General features: G+C 38.9%; 1 protein-coding gene across 5 annotated transcripts in view; it reads left to right on the forward strand.

Moving 5' to 3' along the window:
- Positions 1-23,605, forward strand: part of LOC132792259 (ecdysone-induced protein 75B, isoforms C/D) — a 111,817-nt gene that overhangs the window by 81,167 nt on the left and 7,045 nt on the right. For 3 of the 5 annotated variants that reach the window (XM_060801533.1, XM_060801536.1, XM_060801535.1), the window contains 2 exons: positions 13,451-13,595; positions 23,019-23,257. In XM_060801533.1, coding sequence (XP_060657516.1) covers positions 13,451-13,595; positions 23,019-23,257 — 384 coding nt within the window. Of the gene's footprint in view, positions 1-11,439; positions 13,349-13,450; positions 13,596-20,621; positions 21,445-23,018; positions 23,258-23,605 lie in introns of those variants that run through there. The other 2 variants (XM_060801534.1, XM_060801539.1) reach the window with 2 other exon arrangements.

A 23,605-nucleotide genomic window follows, 5' to 3' on the forward strand; every position in this document is an offset into this window, starting at 1 on the left:
TGAAAAGTTGACAACCATAAACTAAAAGAAAACTAGAATAGATCAGCACTTAAATTTACACTTCTAATTTGGTTTGGTAAAATATTAAAATACTTTTTTTTTAATATGATTCTTCAATACAATTCGAAACATAAACCATTTATAATTTCAGATTTGCTTAAGTTGCCCAGTTAGGTAACAGTGCACCTATCTTTGTTATCATTTCGTTATTATTTTAATAAAAAAAAAGCATAGGAAAACTTAAGCAGTTAAATTTTCCATTTTATGTCAATGGTTCTATTTGTTTTTTAATTTTTTCATTGAATTAGCAACGCAAGAGTATGTTTCTTAACACTTTTAATGGGGCTCGCTTAACAATTTAAATTTGTAGATTTTAGTGTAATGGAATATTATATCTAGAATATTAAAATATTCAAGAAAAAAAGTTCTATAATTTTCAAAACATCTATGATTGAAAGAGTAGATTTGTGATATTTATGTTATTTCTAGATATTACAAAGAGTTCTATAAGTTTGCAAACATCTAAAAAATAAATAGTAGATTTAAAGGAACATTTATGTTGTTTTTAGATTATTAAAAAAAGATTTTTATATATCAAAGAATAGAATATAGATTCTTAAGACACTTTCTAGTACACAATCAAAGCCATATATATTTATTATATATCAAACATTGGTACAAAATGATTTTGAACAGAGTTTGACCAAACAACAATTAATAAAAAAAAAAAAACAAATAAAAAAGGGAACAAAAGCAAAGCCAATTATAGTTAAATGGTCATAGGACAATCGAATGCTAAGCGAGTGTTATACGATGACAATTTCCAAAACATCTAATCTTGAAATAGTGTATTTAATGAAACATTTTCGTTGTTTCTAGAATATTCAAAAAACAGTTTTATTTCAATGAATATCATATAGATTCTTAAGACACTTTCAAGTACACAATCAAAGCTAAAAATGATTTTCATCAAAGTTTGACCAAACAACAATTATGAAAACAAAAAAGAAAAAAACTATCAAATAAAAAAGGGAACAAAAGCCAAAACCAATTATAGTTAAATGGTCATAGGACAATCCAAATGCTAAGCGAGTATTATTCGATATAGGAGAACTCTGAGCCCTGATCATAACTGACATTCCCGAGTTTAGCCATAAATTAAAGCGAGAACGACAGCGATTCGAGTGCAATTGCATAATTGGACAAACGGCATTGCAGCTGCAGCTGCTGCCCACTTACGACAACAACAACAACAACAACAGCTACAAATGCGATCTCATGCGTTGCAACTGCAACTGCAACAAAGTGAGGCACGTGAGTTTTTTTGGAGAAAATGAATCGCTTCGAGTATTTTTTTCGGGTGGGTGACTCATTAAAAGCGCCGCCAAGCAATTTATATGACAGTTTTGTTGTTGTTGTTGACTCGATGTTTCAGTTGTTGTTGTTGTTGTTCAGTTGTTGTTGTTTTTCGGGGCGATTCCCAAATAAGGCGTAAGACAACGAAAGATTCGAAAATTACATTAATGGTGGGTGAACCAGCCCCAGGTATGAGCTCTGAGTATGAATGTGAGTATGAGTGTGAGTATGAGTGTGAGTATGAGTATGAGTATGAATGTGAGTATGAGTGTATGTGTGAATGTGAGTTTTGCTTCGAAGTCGCGTTGCCCGCAAAAGTTCACTGCACTCTAACGTCACCTGCTTGCTGTCTCTGTCGCTCTCTCTCGCTCTGGCTCTGGCTCTGGCTATCCCCGTCTCGCTCTGGCATGCCAACGACCTGCGCAGAACTGCAGTTAGATTTGTGTTGCAGTTGCACGCAAAAGACCTTGCGTCTTCTATGTTTGAGTATAAGCCACATTGCGCTAGCTTTGGGCCAACATTCATTTCGACTCTGCTCCAAACCCGTTTCGCCTTCGCTCCCTCTCTCTCTTTCGCACACTCTGCTGCCATCTCTTTCTGTGTGTTTGCTCCAACTGTTTTAATATTTGCGTCAAGCCGTGACGCCAATGGCCCAACTTGGATTAGATTTTTGCTGTCACAGTGTGTGTACTTAACCGTGTGTGTGTGTGTTGGTATATGTATGTGTGTGTGTGTGTGGCAAACACACAATAGCTGTTTATTTGGCCAGTCGCAAAGGCAAACCGTGCCCAAATAATGCCGGATAATTGTCTACAAACGCGCTGACTTCTTGTCACTTCGTAATACAATTCCAGCTACTTCTATCTCCCTCTCTCTCCCTCTTCTCCACCCCTCTCTCTCTCTCTATTCTTTAATGCTGCCATTTGTATGCATTCAAGTACATAATTTTTGATTTATTTCAATTAACTGCCGTGGGTGTAGTTTTTCCTTGAAAAATATCATAGTTTAAAAAGTGGAATAAAGCATTTTCATACCACACAATAATAACTATTTTAAACTATTATAATCAATTTTAAATTTGCTTCGCATAGAATATGAGTCGATCACTTCATCAGAGATTAGGATTTTATTATTTTTTTTATAAAAAACAATTTTTGTTAAGGAATAAAATAAAATTTATTTCGATGAAAACATAAAAACGGAACTATTTCAAAATTGTTATATATATGTTTAATTTTTATGGTTTTATACAAAATAATTCAAATGCAATTATTTTAATAACATTTCTTTACCAAACTATTTAAAATTAATATTTATTTTAAAATTTTATAAAAATAATTAAAAATTGTTAACAATAATTTAGGCAGACAAACTTTTTCTTAATTTTTTTTTTATTTTTTTTTAGTTTTTATCAAAAATTAAAATAAATATTAAAATTTATTTTCGAATTTTAAATAAAAAAAAAAAATTTTTAATTTGATAGCAATCATTAAAAAAAGTAATTTTTTTCATAATTTTTATAAAAACATAAAATAAATGTTAAAAAAAAAAACCATTTTTTAAATTTTTACCACAATTTAAAAACCATTTTATAAAAATCACTTACAAATAACAATTATTTTTTGGTTATTTTAATAAAAAAACGAAATATAAATTTCTTAAAATTACCCATTTTAATTAAAATTTTTATAAAATCAAGTCTATTTGCTATTTCAATAATATTAATTCAAATTTTATAGTATGCACTGAAAAATAAAAGTTTTGTTTTAAATTATTTTGCTAAAAATTTAAGAAAAAGCTTAGAGTAACATAAAATATTTTCACTTCTTTCCATTCATTTCTGTTTATAAAAACATTTTAATACAATGGTTATTATGTTCCAATTTGAAAGACAAATATTAAACTTACTCAACTTATTTTTCAACTTAAATAAATAAGTTTTAGTTTTGATTAGTTTTTGAACTGAAATATATTAAAAGTATAGCACACTTTACTAAATTTCACTGCTTGTCGTGTTGTGCTGTTCTATGATTGTCAATCACTCGGTCAGTCAGTCAGTCATTCAATCAGTCAGTTAGTCAGTCAGTGCAACATTGTTGGAGGTGCGAGTATTTGGCATTCTACTTGCGGCTTCTTAGCAATTTCCTCTTGCGGTTTAGTTGTAGTTGAGGTCGACAGAGAGAGAGAAAGAATAGGAGAAGTGAAAGAGAGATAGAGATAGAGAAAGAGTGCGCACTATTGAAAAGGCATAAACAGCCAGAAGATAATCGCGAAATAATTGCGTTTGAGTTCAACGAACTCACGCATGTCATAAAAGCAAAAAAAATAGAAATAGAAATAGAAATAACAAAACAACAAACAGAAAAAATATTAAATAAATAAATGACGCCAACGAAAAAAGCAAAGTACGAAAAACTAATGTAGATAAAAATATGCAAACACAGATAGCAACTAAACTCGGTTGAATATATATAGAAATCATACAATATATATACTGTATATATATGTATGTGTTGGATATATAAATATGACTAGACAAAAGTGGAACACGGCAACAAAAAATTGTGATTAAATTTGGCGTGTGAGGCGTAACCAAGCAACTCAGCAAGCGATATAATTATTGCTCTTATTTTAATTGCTCTGCCATACAAAAGGCTAACTGACCAATTGGCCAACACAAACACACACACACAAACACACATACACATACAGAGAGGGTCATCCCTGTGGTGTCAAGTCTTTTGTGTTTTTTTTGCCCAATTGCAAATTGCATTTTGCCAGCAAAGTTATCCTTCAACTTTCGTCGAGCTGCGGTCATTGCTCCACAGCTGCACAGAGCGTTCGTCACATGACCGCGCAGCAGAGCAGCAGCAGAGGGAGGGAGGGGAGACAAACGGCAGCAATTTTTAAGGTTAACGCTGCTGCAGCGCCACCTAGCGGGTGGCGGTTAAACACTTTCGTTCCCCCCACACACACAGAACACTGAAAGAGACACACACACACACACAATACTGAGAGACACACACACACACATACACATACATGCATACATACACCCAAACACACACACACACACATAGCTCGTAACCCCTAAATGGCGCTACACACACACACACACATGCAAACACAACCCACCCTCTCTCTCTCTCTCTCACTCTTTCGTTCGCATCTCTCGCTACAAACCTGAGCTCTCATCCGGGCGCAGTTCAATGCACGTTAACTGGGTCAAAGCAAAGTGGACTACCTACCAACCCCCTTCCCTCTCTTTATCCCTTCCCTTCCCACCCCTTGTCAACCTCTTCCACTCCCCCCGCTCTACCCCACAAGCTTCGCTTGCTGCACACAGTTCGAAGCAACAGCAGCAAAAGTGAAACGTTTTGTCGAGTTCACTGCGAAAGCAAGAGAGAGACAGCGACAGAGATGGATAGAGTAAGCTATGGTGGGAGTGAGAAGGCAACTTGGTTTGGTGGGGTGGCTGCTGGGGGTGGCACATTGCTTTCGGTGTATTCTTTTTGTTTGACATGGCACAGGTGTCTTCCATTGCGATGCGCGCCAATTTTAGCACGTTGACAGTTCGGTTCTGTTCTGCTCTTTTTTTTTCTTCTTCGCTGTTGTTGCTGCAGCTCACGGCACGCTTTGAGTTCATTGGACTGGTTAAAGGACAATTTGATTGTTGAATTCGCTTTGCTCCGCTTCTGCTTCTACTTCTGCTGCTGCTTCTTCTTCTTTTTCTATAGCTGGCAGAAGGTTGCGTGTGCTTCATGTTAAGCTATAGCTACAGATATGTTGTGTTGTGTATGTTGAGCTGTCAAAGAAAGTGCCAGAAAATGTCCAAAGCTATGATGAATTATTAATATTTGGTAATAGTTAAAAAACTAAGGAAATACAAATATATGCAAATGATAATAAATTTAGAAATGATAATAAAAAAAGAAAAAGAATTGGAAATAGTAAATAATATGAATAGAAAATAATTTAGAAAAAAAGAATAAGAATTGGAAGATTTGGTAATATGTAAAAAGCTAAAGAAAATTATAAAAAAAAAATTGGAAATATTTGGTAATAGTCAAAAAGCTAAAAAAAAATATAAGAAAAATAATTGGAAATATTTGGTAATAGTCAAAAAGCTAAACACATGCAAATATATACAAATCATACTAAATTTAGTAGATAGGAAAAAAAAATTGGATATAATCTGAACTATTTCAAAAAACGTAAGAGCTACAAATCAATAAAAATCATAGTAAATTTAATGAATATAAATAAAAAGTTTGACATATTTAGATATTCAACCATTCATACGTTCAAAATAGTTAACTATTAATAATTTTGAAATGACAAAATAATACTTAGAACTTTTCTTAAATTTAATTTCAAATTTTGAAGGCGCATTAAAAGCCTTTACAATTTCGCTCAAATCTTTAAAATATTTTAAATGTACTTGTATTTGAAATAATATAAATACTTAAGCAAAATACTTTCAAATTTCCAAATTCATTATAACCGAAAGCTCATTAAAGCTTCTATAAAAGCGTTTGCTTAAACAACCAACTGTTAATTTGTTTTAAATAATTTAGCAAATATTTGCAAGTTTTGTGCATACTTTCAAATTCCGAAATTTAGTATAAGCTAAAGCTCATTAAAGCTTATAAGGAAAGCTTTTCGCTTGCCTAATCAATCAGTTAAGTTGGTAAACTTTTTAAATAGTTTGCCAAATATTTGCAACTTGTGTGTTCGGTAAAGCTAATCACTCAATCATTTATCAGCTGCCAGATAGTGTTCCTCATTTGTTCACTTGTCAACCGCTGCCGCCCACCCACACACACACACACACTCTCTAATGCACACTCACACACATAGAGATAGACATTTGCATAGAACGTAGAACGAACGAAGTCGGCAATGCATTGTGCACACATTTGGCCAATTAAATACATTGCATTTCCTTCCTGAGGTCATTTCCTCTGCCCACGATTTGTTGCCGTTGTTGTTGTTGTTGCTGCAGCTTCGAGCTGGCGCTTTTCTAACTGTACAAAATCATGACACACACTCGCCAAGCCAATTCCTAGGCACACACACACAGCACATTGTCTGCCCTCCTCCTCCTCCCCTCTCCGTCCTTCTTTCTCTCTTTGCTTCTCTAACGTTTATGCTTATGCAAAAATAAAAAAAAAAAGTTCTTTGGAGCAAGCAGAGTTTTTGCTGTGCGCCAAGTCAAAAGAGCGCTCCACTGGGGCACGCTCTCTCTCTCTCTCGCTCTGTCTCTCTTTCTCTCTCTCTGTCGCTTTTTCTGATTCAGCCTGTGCTGTTTCTTTAAGGTTATTTCAGTGCAATGTCCCCAATCGACAGTCTCCTTGGTTGCTTTGCTAAATTTGGGAGCTCAGCTAAATGTCCCTGAACAGCATAGAAGAATGATAATAAAAGTAATATTTATATTAGATTTTTGTTGGGAAAGTTGACTAGATTAATATTCATTTCAAACACTTTTTAATAAAAGCTTTTTCGATATAATATTAATAATTATATTAATCCTTTTTAGTCGAAACTTTTTCATTGGATCTTTGTTAGGATATTTTACAAGATTAATATTCATTTTAATCACTCTTTAGTAAAAGCTTCTTTAATATAATATTGTATACTATTAATCCTTTTTAGCTCTTTCGCTAAATTTTTGTTAGGCTATTTTCAATTAATATCATTACAATTCATTTTTAGCCTAAAGTTTTCATTAGGTAATATATAAAACAATAATATTGATATTAAAGCTTTTTTCTTTCGAAACTTTTCTATTAGATTAATATTAAAATCTTATTTTTAAAAGCTCTTTTTTAAGATTTTTGTTAGAATAGTTTAGAATAATATTATTATTCCATTTTCGGAAAAAGTTTTCTCTATATAAGAATAATGCGAAGTATTTTCTTTAGATCTGTGTTAGACTACTAAAGCTTATTAATATTAATATTAATATTATTCCATTTTAGTTGAGACTTTTTCAATGTTTCAATATTAATACTAATTATTTTTAGTTGAAGCTTCTTCAATAATAATATCAATATTAAACATTTTTAGCCAAAACATTTCCCTTCGATTTTTGTCAGTTTCCCAGACCATAATAATATTAATATTAATCCCCTTTCCTTTCGATACTTTTCCATTAGTTTGTTGTGTCCTTTGTGCCGCTTTGTCCTTAATCATTTATTGAACACTGTAATTACATATCGATTTACTATCGCTGATTTATCCATATATATGAGTCAGTGATTAATGCCCACTTCGGGCAAACATAGCCCGAAAAATGGTGTTGTTGTTAGCCGCAATTTGCCACATGGAAATTAAGTATACGCCCCCCATACCACGTTCACTTGCCACACACACATATGTATGTACATATACATACATATGAATGCAGGCGACCATGAGGCATGTTGAGTTGAACGAACTGAGCCGAGACAGCAGCAGCAGAAGAAGAAGCAGCGACTGCAAAAGTGACGTCAATAAGCGCGAGGCCAAAGGGAATCACTTTGTATGGCAATGGGGTTGATGGGGTGGCAGTGGGTGGTGGGTGGTTTGTTGGTTGTGCTTTGCCTACGTGCGACGTTGCACGATAACGACCACAATGCGAAGGAGTAGGCCGAGAAGCAGAGAAAGAGAGAATCAGAGAAGGCAGAGGAAGACATTTCAGTGTGGTTTGGTCAGGCAAAAGCAAATATCCTTGCAACGGGCAATGAACTTTGACCTGATTAAGGCGCAACTCCAAATCGACTCGTAATTTAGACAACAATTATTTATTGGTGTTTTTGCCAGTGTGTGTGGCTTTTGTCAACTAATTGCTGCCTCTATTGTGTGTGTTGAGTGTGTGTTTGTTTGTCTATTACCAATTCACATTCTGGCCAAGTCAGCAAAACATGACGAATGCTGAGTGAGCAGCAAAAAACAGCGCCGCATTTGGTTCCGGGGATTTTTGATGTCAAGTCGACGATGAGTTGTCATCGTCTTGGACAACGGTTAGGCACGTGCTAATTGCTTACGCATTTGACGAGCCCTAAAATTGACGAAGAATACAGCACAAAGAACACACAAATAAAAACTTTGAGCAGCTTTTTAATGCGCTTTAAGAGCTTAATTAAGCACATGATTAATCAAAAGACAGCTGAAAATAGCACTTAAAATGAGGGAATATGATATGACAAAAGATTTGATGAGCACCAACAGCTAAAAATAAAAATAAACATATAATATAGAGTAAAAGAATAATTTTATGGAATTTTATAGAGCTTTTAGATAAAGTATTCTCGGAAAAGTTCAGCAAAAGAGCGAAAAAATAATAAACTTATACTTAGATTTGCATAACTTAAAAGAAAACATGTTGTTGCCAGGCGCGAAGAACAAAATAATCCAAATTGATGGGAATATTTTAAGATTAAATAGAAAGAGCGAAGCAAAGAAGAAGCAAAAATATGATGTTGCTGCCTCAGTAGCCTCTTGAGACCGAAGGCGATGCAGGTCAAGCATTCGGACAATTGGTTCAACAGGTAGACAGATATCGGCGTATATAGCTTGAGGCATGTGCTATAGTATTCATTCATAAGCGATCGCCATTGAGATCTCCCTCCCCCAAAAATAACCCGAAACAATACACAAAATCATTTAACAAACAAACAATGAACTCTAATGCTTGTAAAGAACATGGGGATCAATCGAGTGATGATGCGGGAGGGGAAAGAGAGGGGAGCAGGGCAACGCTTGGCTGCTTTGTGGGAGTACGCAACGTTGCCTAGCACACTTATACACTAACACACTTGCAAGCGCCATGCGTATGCACACTCACACAGCTAGACGAGTGTGTGTGTGTGCTCGTAACGTGAAATGCTCTCACTTTCCTTTGAAACTTGTTATTCGCATTGCAGCTGCCAGCAGAGTTCATTCACATTTAGCATAGCAAAGCACAGCACACACACACACAGAGAGAGAGAGAGAGAGAGAGAGCACGCGAGAGAGCGAGCGTCGCACTGCGAGAGAGCGCACTCGTGCAGGTAATAGATGAAAAGAGAGGCAGAGAGCAGAGTAGAAACGGGCACAGCTGTTCCCGAAAGTTCTTCTTGACTTGAGCCTCGTATTTTTTTGCGGGGGCTGTGCGAGGCATTGAAATGAGTGCAAAAATTGTCGTTGAGTGAATGCTGGTCGAGTGCATTGAACTCGCGTTGGCTCGCACGCTTAGAGGCTTAAGATTTGTTTTTGCTATATTATTATTTATATTTTATAGTATTCAATTATATAATGTGAAGCTACACAGCATAGCTGTCTGGCTGGCTGATGCAACTTTGCGCCCAAAATGTTAAGCTTAAGCTACATTGCCAAAGATTTCCTTGAACGCATTTTAGCCATGTTGCCGCTGCCACTGCAGCTGCCGCGCCGTTGCAATTGCCGTTTTTGCCACTGCTGCACGCCCCCAGGCCAAGCCCATAACCATGCAGTTTTGTCCGTCTGAGGTTTCTGTGTCGTTGACCGACCGCCAGCTCAAATGAACTCCAAACGGCAGCGAGCAGCAGCAGCAGCAACAACAAATGGCTCAAGCAAAGGCTTGCAAACTGCAGCAGCAAACGAACAACAGCAACAACAACAACAACAACAAATTCACATGCAAATGCATTGAGAGAGCGCCCAAGTAAATTGAGAGCGGCGCGCCATTGCATGAATGTTCGGCCTTTCGTTTGTTCGGCTCGTTTCGTGCGTTCGTTCGGCTCTCGCTGCTTCGTGTTTGCGTTCGTTCGTTCGTTCGTCACTGGCGCGCTCAACAGCTCCACATTTGGAGGTATTTGACCGAAAAGTAGGTCACGACAATGGTGAGGTTCGTTGAACTGAACTGCCAGTCAGCCAACCTCTGCTGACGTCGTCGTATTATGTTGACGTCGCAGTCGCTGCCGTTGTTTTTGTTGCTGTTTGGGGCTTTTTGGTTACGTAGCCTTCCAGCATGAGCGAGAGAGTAAGAGGGAGAGAGGGAGACTGCTGTTGCTATTGTTGCCTTTGCGTTCGTTGTGTGTTTGTGCTTGTGTTTGTGTGTGTGGCCTCAAAAGACAAAAAGCAACAATGCGCCGAAATATTATTTAATATTATTAATAACGAGGCGTTAAATTGTTTGTAGTCCAGATTGTAATATGCACAACAATGGTCGCTATTAAATAATCGGGCTATCTCTCTCTCCCCTCCGCATAATTAGGGCAACACTTTATTTTTATTTAATAATTTGTTGTTGTCAGCGATTTAAAAATATCGATATGAAACTATAGTTTTAATGATTAATAGGTTAAGTTGGGGAAGCGTGTCGAATTCTAATCTATAGAGTAGGGAATAGTTGAGGCATGTTAAGAGCCCCTGTTCCAGATCTAAGATCCTCTTATGGCTGTCATATTTATTGATAGCGCTCGCCCCGCCCCCGCCCCAGCCCCCTTCTCACGCCCCCAACAACATCCGTACACTCAATATCAATTAATCTTATTTGTCACTCATTTTTCAAAAGAAAACAAACAAAAAGAAACACACAAATATTTGAACTAAGCCAAAGCATCAAAAACTTCAGCCACCTACATGTGTATGCGTGTGTACGCGTGTGTGTGTGCATTGTTGTTGTTGCTGCTGTTATCAAACAAAGCTGATCAGTCAGGTGGCAGCTACCTAAAATCTGCGTCGCGTAGGTGTTCCAAGAATTGTTTACAAGAACACAGAAACAAAAAAAAAATAAAATAAACGGCGCCCCCACCAAATGCAGCGACAGTAGCAACAACACTAACAACAACAAGCAGCAGTCGTAGCAGCGGGCAGCGACAGCGACGTCTATTGTTAGCTGCCCGCGTTGACGTCGACGACGACGACGACGACGATAGCGTTGGAGTGAATGTCCTCAGTTGGTACATAAAAACAAAAACAATATGTGGCGCGAGGTTGCCACTGTCGAGAGTCGAGAGAGCGAACATTCGACACAGAGAGAGAGAGAGAGAGCGAGGGCCGAAGGCGTGCCGAGCTTGAGCCGAAACGCAGCGAGCAGCCATGAGTTGTTGGAGCTGTTGGCGCTGCTTTCATTCGCAAATTGCTCGTCGTTGGCAGCGGTTGTGCAGAGCAAGAAAAGCGCGCGAAACAGAAACAGTTGAAATTGAAACAGAATTCATTTCACGGCAACAGCAACAAAAAAGAGCACACAGAACACGTTACAAACCAACCAAAAAACAACAAAAAAAAGAATAATAATTATGATAAAGAGCAAACAACAAATAGTTTAATCTATAATCTAAATAAAATATATATATTATTTTTTAAATTGGTGCCAGAGAGTGAAGTGCAATAAGCTAAAAGAGAGCAAAAGACTTAGAAAAAGTATTTTGGCGCTAAAAAAGAAAGAAAGAAAGAAAAGTTTAATATATTCATGTTGGTGAAGTGAAGCAACAGCAACAGCAACAACAACAACAACAACCACAACAACAAAATGTTCCTTATTAGCAAATTGTAGAGCAAAAAGCAACAGCAACAGTGTCATTTGTGCTACCAAAAAATATAAAAATTTAAATATATTCAAAAGAGAGAGCAAAGTTGCAATATTTAAACAAAAATGGTTTGTGCAATGGAACAACAACAACAGCAGCAGCCACAGCAGCAGCAGCAGCAACAGTTGCCACAGCAGCATGCCACAACAATTGTGCTGCTGACAACAGCCGGCAACAGCAACGTGCACATTGTTAGTGCACCACAGCAGCAGCAACAACAGCAGCAGCAATCACAGCAGCAGCAACATCAACATCAGCAGCAGCAACAGATGAAAAGTCAGCAGCTGAAGCAGCAACATTCGGCCTTGGTCAAGTTGTTGGAGTCTGCACCGCTCAGCAAACAGCAACAGCAGCAACAGCAGCAGCAGCAACCTAGACAAATTGTTTACCTGCAACAGCAACAACAGCAACAGCAACGCAAAAGACTGAAAAACGAAGCAGTGCTGATAGCAGAACAACAGCAGCAACAGCAACATCAGCCACAGCAACAGCTAACAACAACACCTGCAACATTAGTAAAGACAACCAGCAATCAACAGACAAATAGTATTAGTCAGCAGCAGCAGCAGATTGTGTTGTTGCTGCAGCAGCCAAGTGCAACAAGCATTGCCACTGCAACAGCAACAGCAATCGCCACACCAACTGCAATTGCAAGTGCAACTGCAACACCAAAGCCATGTGACGATCTAAATGCCAAAAATGACAGCATCGAGTCGGGCATCGATGAAGATTGTGCGAACAGCGACGATGAGTTGCAGCCAGCAACCGACAACAATGCTGGCGACACGACAGCAATGGTTGCTGCTGTCGATTATGAGCAATATCAATGCCCTTGGAAGAAAATACGCTATGCACGTGAGCTGAAGCAGCGTGAACTTAAACAGCAAACCGAGGAGACAACGGTTGCAACACCAGCAGCTGCAACAGCAACAACAGCAACAACAGCAGCAACAACGAAACCCACCTGCAATAACAGCAATAAGCTCAATCAACTGCATTGTGATAGTCCTTTTTCCGCGCAAACACACAAAGAAATTGCCAATTTGCTGCTGCAACAAACTCAGCAACCAACACAGCAGCAACAGCAACTGCAACAACAACAGCAGCAACAACAACAGCGACGCGACAGCTCCGACAGCAATTGCTCGCTGCTGAGCAACTCGAGTACGCAATCGCTGACGCATGGCATTGGCAATTATTGCACCTGCAACAACAGCAGCGGTGGCAGCAGCGATGAAGAGTTGCAGCAGCAACAACTCGAGGATATGGAGGCGCAGGACTCGGGCTGCGATGATGAGCTGTGCGAACAGCATCATCAGCGTCTCGACGCATCGCAGCTGAATTATTTGTGTCAAAAGTTTGACGAAAAGTTGGACACAGCGTTGAGCAACAACAGCAACAACAGCAACTCGACTGCTGTTAAGGTGACAGCAGCCATTGAGGATGCGAGTGCCGATGTAATTAATTAACTTACTCTAGTTATGGCTTCAATATTATATTATTATTATTACTATTAACAATTTACTTATGATTATTTGTATATTTTGTACTCTTTGCAGGGCTTCTTCCGTCGCTCCATACAGCAAAAGATTCAGTATCGGCCTTGCACCAAAAATCAACAGTGCAGCATTTTGAGGATCAATCGCAATCGTTGTCAGTATTGTCGACTGAAAAAGTGCATTGCCGTCGGCATGAGTCGTGATGGTGAGTAGCAAACATAATAATAATATAACTACTACAGATTAAGCGTATCCTCACACATACGAACACACATTTGCCTAATCATAAAGAGAGTCAAGCTCAAATAGCAAAAAACAACAATAACAGCCACTAAAACGAAACGAGACGAAACGAAACGAACTCAACGAAATGAAACGAAACGAAACACGAGCGACGACAAAAACGACAAACGACTCGCGACGTTGAGTTCATTGACCAGCCATGAACGAAATTTTAGCTTAGCTGTGTACGTGTGTGTGTGTGTGTGTAAGTGTGCGTATGCTTGTGTGTGTATTGCGACATTTGTGAGACGAGCGCGCGCGATTTCACGGCAAAGTAAAAGTTGTTAGCTGCCTGCCCAGCAAAGCAAACACACACACACACACACTCACACACTCACTTCGTATATGTAAATTTGTTTAAACAAATTTCCAACACCCGCATGATAAATGGGAGCAGCAGCCGTCACAGCAAACTATACAACTGTGCGCCATTTCGAAATTGTGTTAAAGTTGAATGAACGCACTTAACCCAAATTCATAAGCAACAGCAGAGTGTGTGCTGTTGTTGCCTTCTCTCTCTCTCTCACACTCGCTGCTGCTGCTGCTGGTTTATTAAATTTTGTAATAATTTGTTTAAATTGAACGCAAGTCCGGAACATTTTCTACAGGAAACAGCAAGAGCAGCAACAGCAAATGTTCGTATCGATTATGAAAGCAAACAAAATATAAATGCATAAAAATCACACACAAACACACGCACAACGTTCATTGACTTTTGTCTGTGGCGCTGCTTCTTCTTCTTCTTCCTCTTCTGCTTTTGCTATAATGGCGGCCATGTTGCTGTTGCTGCTGCTGTCGAAAACGAAAGTGGTTCATGCATGGAGAAAGAGCGAGAAAGACAGAGACAGCTGCTTTGTAGGCAGCAAGCGCAGGCGCAGCGTGTGTTAAATAATACATGTATTTATGTGTGTGAGAGTTTGTGTTGTAATTGATGGATTAGATTTTGTATTTTGAGAAAGAAATGCAGAGTATTTTATTTTATTTCTTTTTTGATAGTTATGATATTGTGATTAATTGATTAACACGCAACAAATGGCAAATCCTTGAACTAGTTCTACGCCAAATAATACTAATGCCAAAAAAAAAAAACAAAAATGAAAAAATCTGAAAAAAAAACGACCGCCATCAAAATAAACAGCAGCAGCGAACTCGAACTCGGCAACAGCAGCAGCAACAAATTCGAATTGTTTATAATAAAAATGACCGTGTGCTATTTAAGCGCTGCCAACGCCGACGCTGACGTCGACTGCGCTGCTGCATTGGCTTGCCTTATCTTTCAAGGAAAATGAAATACACACACACACACACATATACATACAGCAAGAGACGAACACATGTGGGCTGTTGTCGAATATTTACAGTTACGTGACCTAGAAATTGTTGCTGCCGAATCAACAGCAACAGCAACAACAACACAAAAATGTTTAATTTATATCATTGTCGTGCATCTCACTCCCTCTTTTGCTCTCTTGCATTATAATGCTGTATGCAAAAAACTTTCACTTTTGTTCGTTGGCCATTTCGAAACACTTTCTTTTTGTGGCTTTCATAATTTCTTTTCATACTGTATGTAGTAATATTATTAGGCGCCATTTTGTTTGCCTTTGCGTTTGCGTTTGTTTGTGTGTGTGTGTTTGCCTATTGCAAAGACACGAAAATAAACGCAAGACGCCGTCAAAATGAAAACGAAACCGAAATTTAGCGCACACACACAGACACAGACACTCGCTTGCACACGTACACACTTACACTCACTCGCCCCCCAAAAACGAACGAAACGAAGAAGAAAAAAAAAGCAACAACACGAACCAGGCGACACCCGCTGCCTCTCTCTCTTGCTCTTGCTCTCTTGACTTCGCTCCCCCACAAAACACACATATTCAGCCTCGACAGCAGCGTTCAGTTCATTGACCGACGAAACTGGGTCAACCAAAGCAGCGACGCAGCAGCCGCAGCAGCAGCAGCAGTGAAGGTGCTTGAGTATGAGTGTGTCTGTGTGTGTGCAAGTTAACTTGATAGTAAACAAGCAGTTTTTTTTTGTATTTTACTCATTTTATTCGTTGACGTCGCTGCTCATTTTGCATTTGCTTTTCAATTTGTGTTTTATTTGATATTTTTAGTTGTCGCACAGCAGGCATAGAAATGTTTGCAGTTATTTTATTTTTTATTTATTAGTTCTCACACAGACAACATGTTTATTTTAATTGAAATGAACTTAAATTAGCGCGAGGTTAAGCAAATTGAAAGTAAATATGCATTCAAATCAAACTCGAGACTCAACTCAGCGCAAGATGCAAAGACAAAGACTGATTTTTACAGTTATGAAAGAGCGGGAGAGACAGAATTAGAAGCCCAAATAAATGCAGCTGTTAAATGAAGTAAATATTTTTGTAGACCAAACTAGAAAAACAAAAAAAAAACACAAATGCTCCACAATTAGCTTTGTACATAAAAAATAATCAGACAATTGTCAATTATCGGAGGCAAAAAAAATACTTTTTTTTTGTGTTTTGTAGTTGAATACGCAAGTGAGTGCGAGTGTATGTGTGTGTGTGTGTGTGAGCAGCAACTACAAACAGTAGCACTGACGTTGTTGTTGTTGTCGCAATCATTATTATTTTGAGGCTACACACACACACACGCACACATATAGCTTGCATGTAGATTTCGCCTTGTCGACGTCGTTTTGCTGCTGCTGCGAGTGTTTTGAACTTTATTCAGGTCAATTACAAATACATTAAAATGCCACTGCTACACATACACACACAAATACACATTCATATGTACATGTTCATAGCGAGGTGTTGACTAAAATAATATTGGAGGCTACAACGATTGGCCTGGGGTCGCATTGGATTATTGGGTTGGGGAGTCAAAGCTTCAAGTACAACATGCTAATCATGATGACGAACGACGATAATGAGCATTGAGCTTAAGCCTTGTATGAGTGTGTATGTGTGGGAGAGCTTTGCAAATCTCAATGCAATTATATTTAAGGTGTGAGATAGAGCGAGAGACAACGATTATACAATTTTTGAGTTTGCTTCGCGTCATCAGTGAAATCATTGAACGCGTGACACGCATCATCAAAAACAACAACGACAAGTTTTCCTCTACCCGCTGTTACATAAAGAAGACGTGCGTCGCTTCACCTGTCTTACAAATTTGTCGCTTTGCTTTGCACGGTGAAATTGCACAAAAGAAAAGAGCGCGAAACAAAACTGCCGAAAGCAGCAGCAGCAGCAGCAAACAAACGTAACAAACTTGTTTTACACGCCAAGCGACGTCGCAGCCGCCGTTGACGTCGCCTACTACGCAAGTTGAACCTTCAAAAGGTTCATTTACCTCGAACGCCAAACGAGCGCCAAAAACCGAACACCAAGCCGAACGCACACGAACTCTCGACACAAACACACACAGCGAACGCCACATCAGCGGGACAGCGGGCAGCAAAAAAATGTACTTTCGCTTTTTCAATGCCTCGGCACCAAACTAGTTTCAAGCTCCAAGTCGAGCCACAGCCAGCATTGCTGCAATGGCCTGCTCTCAGTTCAGCTCAGCTCAGTTTAGCTCAGCGCAGTTAAACGAGCAAGCGACCGACCGACACACGTTGGAGTTCAACGACTCTTGTAAAATTTCTCGAAGGTTTCGCATTGCAACATCAGCGTCGCAACTTGTTCGACTGCAGTTGCAGTCGCTGCATTTGCATAGGCAGCAGCCACACTCTGCACTCTCTCACAAATTGCGCGCTCTCTCGCATGCAAACTTGCACATGCATACTTTTGTGCTCTCTTGTGTATGTGTGTGTGTGTGAGTGTGCTGAATGCTGTTCATTGCACTCGCCCTCATTTTGAGTGCGCGCTGCGCTTTTTCTTGCTGCAATTTTTGTTTTTGCACGATGACGATGAGTGAGCGAACAAACTGAGACTGTGTATGTGTGTGTGTGTGTGTGTGAGTGAGCAAGCATTTGTCGCCTTTGTTTGGCGAGTGCAGCGACTTTTATTTGGGTCAGGCACGGTCATTCGCCTCAGTTGCAGCGCTGTCGCTACGAGCAGCGCAGTCGCAGTCGCAGCTCTTGGTTGCCTTGGCGCGCATTTGATTTGAAAATAATTATGAAAAACTGCATTCAAAATGGCATTCCCTTGCAAATAGATTTATTTCATATGTAGCCTATATAATTTGGGTTACAATTTCACTTGCATTACGTAGCCGACGCATTGCACAAAAAAAAAAAAAAATAATTGCGACGCTCGAGGTTTTTTTTCTGCCTTTGTTTCGTTTTACGCTTTATTGATGAAAATATGAGAATGTATGCGTGTGTGTGTGTGTTTAATTGATGAGCGCGACCCTTATTATTATTATTACGACGACGACGATCGCCTTCGAAGTCTGACCTCCTGAGTTTTCGTGACCCACAAAATAAAATAACCACATTCAACCACAAACAATGCTTTCTTTTGTCACACACAGCGCATTTCGATTCCACGAAACACAAAAACTCTTATGATGTCTTTAGTTGTGTGTCTTTCTTCACTTCGTTTTTATTGCTTTCTTCTTACACACACAAAAAACATTTCGTTGCGCCTTTCCGCATTTCTCGATCATATTGTAAACAACTTACGCAAGCGCCACAGAGCAACAAAAAACAACAACAACTGTGTCGCTTTTTTACGTAAAGCAACGAACGAAGCATTGTGAATCACCCGAAACTAACAAACAACCGAAAGTAGGCCTACCTCTTGCTATCTCTATCGCACTGCCTGTCTCTATCGCCCTCTCGCTCTCGCATTAGCCGGTGCATTGAACTTTGCTTGAGTCATAAAAAAGCGCGACGCAGAGAAAACATAAACAAATGTTGTTTTTTTATACGCTTCGTCTTCGTCTGCTTCTTCTTCCTCCTCTTCTTCTTCTTCCACAATTAGCGCTCTTGCCGTAATACGGGAAGCCACATATAATAATAATAACAAGCGTAATAATCAACAAAAATCATAATCATAACAATAACAATAGCAATTGCTATTCAATGTTCAATGGAGAAAGCAAAGTTGCTCGCTGACAAACTGTCATTGCTACGACACCAAGTGAAAGTGAAATGTTGTTTTCACGACTTGTTAATTGGCTTTTAATTGTGCTCAACCGACAAAAAAAACAACTGATGAGCTTGTTTATTATGACATTGCAACTGGTTTTAAAAACACTTTAAGATACATTTGTATCTTATAGTTGTTTTGCGACTCCCCATTCTGAAGTAATTTAGTTTAAATCAAATCTACTTCACTCGAAATTTCGAGCATCTTTTTTTCAGTTTATTATGCAATCAGTCGCCTCGCTTTGCTTTGCTCCTACAGCAAGTTTATAGGCCTATTTACTACCTGCTTGGCCAACATTGTCTTCTCCAAAAAAAATATAAAATATTTCCACAGCACGCACGAGCAACAGCAACAACAACTACAACAACAACAACAATTTCTACTCGCAACTTTCACTTTTACTTTCGTGCGTATGAAATGTGAAGCAACAACAAACAACAACAACAACATTATTATGATTATTAAATTGGTTTTTTTGTTGTTGTGTGTTTCGCTTTATTTTTTTTTCGACGTCGTTGTCGCCATTGTTTGCTTTTTTGGCCTCATTTCGCGTCAAGAGTTCAATGAACGTTTGCTTCTTCGACTGCCCGTCACTTCGTCTGTCCAGCAGCGGGCAGCTTGTGGCTCCTTCAAGTGGTTTGAAATGTGATGACGTTGTTGTTTTTTGTGAGCAGGCATTAGTTTGCATACAATTTGAATAATCAAATTGCTTCGCATATGACTCAAACACAACACAACTGACTCAGCTGACCTCAATAATAATGTATCTTTGAGATACATTTTCAATGTGTGATGTGTGGAAAAATGCACATCATTTATTTATGCATCTGTCCTTGACATAGCGATTACAAACTATGTTTTAGTTGCACCCATTGATTGCATTGCCTTCAACAACAACAACAACAACTTCAATCGTGACTCAACAACAACAACAACAATGAAAAATAACGAAAAACGAGAGTCATAAACTAAACTGTGCAAAATGACAAAAGGCATTTTAACGATGCTCTAAACAAAATCGCTTTACAAAGCTGCATGCAAATAAATCTGCCAACTATGCGTATGCGTGATCTCTATTTTTTCTTTACCTATGCACAATTGTTGCTGCAAAAGCTTCGCGAAAGCTCTAGCTACGTCTCTCTCTCTCTCTCTCTCTCTCTTAAGAAGCGCACAAAACTCAACACAGTGTGTTGAAAAGCTCGCAACGCTTAAGAGCTTTGTGAGCTAAGAGCACAAAGAGAACTTGCGCTCTCTTTGCTTGAACTTTTGTGTTGTTGCTTTTGCTGTTTGCTTTTGGCGCCACGAGCATTGAACTTTCCACAAGATAAGATAAAGATAAAGAGCTGAAGCTTGAGCTTGTGCTGCAAGCTTATCAGTGCTTGAACTTGCAAAATGCATCGACGATGACTGGCAGCGTTTTTAATTTAGCATTGAGAGCGTGATTAATAAAAATGTCATTTTTATAGCAGAGCAATATTTGCATTTTACCCGTAATACTGCAAAAAAATAATGTGCACTCATTGTATTCACAATTATTCATGAGTACAAGTCATGAGTTGTGTTATCACAGAACTCGCATCAACTGCGCTGCTTTGACGCTGCTTTGACGCTGCTTTGGTTTGTTGCCCCTCTACAAAATTACTCACAGAGCTTTAACACAACACACAACAGATGGCGCTCTCTTAGCAGCAAGCAAAGCGAGCGCTCTCGCTCTCACACTTGCACGCTCTCTTCTGCTTTTGTTTGGCGCCCGCTCTTTGGCGCTTAACTTTGCGGGCGCTCTCACGCTCTCTTTCAGTCAGAGTTGTTCGCTACCTTTCGGGGTATAATCGTAACGTGCTTTTGCTTTTGCAGTTAGTCGCGTTCGAGACCTTGTCGAGTTTTGTCATGTTAGCGAATTATTTGAACAGCAACCAAAGCAAACTTTATCACGATTCAATGTGTTTCAACGTCGTCGCCGCAAACAATTGCACATTCAATTAAATACCACAAATACAAATATAAATATATAAACATAATAATAATATTATTGCTACAACTACTGAATCAATTGTGCTAAACTCTGTTGTTAATGTGAAGAAAAATCGACCAGTCTCTCAATATCAAGCCACAGTTCCAGAACCAACCCAAACACACACGTTTCTTGGATTACGCGGTCAAAAAAAAATATTACAAAAAAGAAAAGAAATAAGAAATACAAGTTAAATACAAAATATGAGCAATTCCAAAAATTATTGTTACAACTAAAATAAATATTTACAAGCAAAGAAAGTTCCTGCATGCAACAACTAGAAATTTAGAAAACAAACAAACAAAAGTTTAAAAGTGCAACAAAACAAAACGTAAAATTATCTGTTCAAAGTACCTGAAGGAATTTAACCAAAGCTTGCAAGAAGAAAATTGTGTGTGCCAAAAGAAACCAAAACAAGCAAAACAAAAAAAAAATAAGTTTTAATGGAAATTGCAAGAAACGCAAATTAAATGCGCCCAGTGTGCAACAAAAAAAGCGAATCTCAAGCAGTGTATATGAGTGTGTGTGTGAGCAAATAAAGCTAAACTCAACTAAAGATTAATATTTAACAATAACAATAACAACCACAAAAACAAACACACACAAAATGGCCGAAGAATTACCAATATTAAAAGGCATACTCAAAGGCAACGTTAACTATCACAATGCGCGTAAGTTTGAAAGAGATAGAAAACGAAACACAACAGTAAAGTAAAATTGCATTTTGACTTTGCGCAGGCGCAACGCGAAAAAGATCAAAAAGCAAAAAGCAACTCTCTCGCTCTCTCTCTTCAATTTCTTCAGCAGCAAAGTTTTGGCATTTGCTAGACACACTTTTTACTTTTGTCTTTGCGTTTTGCGTTTTGCGTTTGCTCTTGCGTTTTGTTTACCTTTTTGTTGTTGTTGCTGTCGCTTTAAGCGCCATTGAAGTGCTGACCTCGTTTATACGCACACAACAATAATCAGTTGGTGTTGTTGTTGTTGTTGCGGAAGAGCTTTAAACTTGAAATGAAACTTTAGTCGATGGTCGTTTTGCTTTTGCTTTTGCTATTTTCTAAAAAAGCAACAAAAACGCAGAGCTCTGCGCTGCTCTCTTCATGTTTGACCAACTTTGCGGCGTCGAAAGTTGGCGCAGGCGTCGCAGTCGCCGCTGTAGTTGTAGTTGTTGCTGTTACTGCTGCTCTCGCTCACTCGCTCTAATTTCTACGCGCAGTCGCAGCAGCTGTCTTTCATTTTCCATTTCGTTTGACCTGAATTTCGCTGCCTGGCAAGTGGGTCATTCATTCATTCGCGCAGTCACTCAGTCAGTACATCAAACGATTTCTCGACTGCTCGGCTGCTGTGTGTGAGCATGTGTATGTGTGTGTGTGAGTGTGGAAAAAGTAGCAGAAAAATCAGCAGCGAGCGCCCCGATTTTCTGTCTGCTGCTGTTTCACTTTTGTTACCGATTTGTGTTTAGTGTGTGTGCCAGTTTTTTTTTTAGCGTGTGAGTGAAATTTGTGTGTAGAAAACTGCATTTTGACATTGAAAAGTTGGCCAAGCTGAAGCGGGCCTAAAACCCTAAAGTTGAAACACTTTACGCGGCCAATTAGCGCCCATAAAACGCTTAAACGTCCAAACGTGACCAAAAACGTGTCTCTCTCTCTTTCTCTTTCTTTCTAACTTCATCTATGCATCTCTCTGGCTGTTTGGGGAAATGTGAAAGTTCACCCACATACAAAATTCGTTAGTGCAAATTAAAAATCTACAAAATGTGAACGCCGAGAAGAAAGAAGTCACAATAAAAAAGAGAAAGTATAGCAACAAGAAGTTGAACAGACAGCTGAGAGCTAAGAGCAGACAATGACCCAGTTTAAAGGGTCTCGAACTCAAAACTCAATGCTGCTCTTGGCCAACTTCCTGCGTGACAACGACAGCAACAGAAGCAGCTGTTGTCGAGTCCTTGCACCTGTCTTTTTGCACTGAGAGAAACACTTACGAAGCTAAGTGCTACAACACGCAAGGGTTGCATAGCAATGAGCTACGAACAGCGTTTAGTTCTTGACATATTGTAATTTATTTAAATAAGCTACCATTTTGTATACATTATGCTAAATGCAGTAAAACATTTTTGTATAATATGAAAATACTTTAAGCCAGCTGTTTTCAAAATTTCAGCACTGTGTACAAAATGCTTACATATTGTTAAGATCTCTTTACACAAGTTCCATCACAGCTTTAACTCAATTTTCCCCCTTTTTTGCAGCTGTGCGTTTTGGTCGCGTGCCGAAGCGTGAGAAGGCGCGCATTTTGGCCGCCATGCAGCAGAGCACACAGAATCGTGGCCAACAGCGCGCTCTGGCCACCGAGCTGGACGATCAGCCACGCCTACTCGCTGCTGTATTGAGGGCGCATCTGGAGACATGCGAGTTCACCAAGGAGAAGGTCTCCGCAATGCGTCAACGTGCCCGCGAGTGTCCATCGTACTCAATGCCAACATTGCTGGTGAGTTTCTTCGAATGCAGATACGAACGTTTTTATCTTTAAGACTTGATCGAGTTTAGAGACCAAAGAGCAAGAGCAAGAGCTAGAGCGATGGCTAAAAGGTTGAGTTGACGTGTAGGCGAATGTCAAGCACATTTCCGGGCACATTTATTGGCATGCAGCAACAATAACAACAACAACAATAGCTAAACAACAACAACAAACTAGTTACTGGCATGTTACTCATACGCCAAGGTGAACTTGTTTGCATGATTCTAAACCAGGAAATCAACGGCATCGCACGTAGACGCGTCTACAGTCAGTCTTTTCTGTCTTTCTGTCTTTGCTGTTCTGTTTAGCTTTTGTGGT

The sequence above is a fragment of the Drosophila nasuta genome, chromosome 3 (genome assembly GCF_023558535.2).
Source record: "Drosophila nasuta strain 15112-1781.00 chromosome 3, ASM2355853v1, whole genome shotgun sequence".
NCBI classification, from domain to species: Eukaryota; Metazoa; Arthropoda; class Insecta; order Diptera; family Drosophilidae; genus Drosophila; species Drosophila nasuta.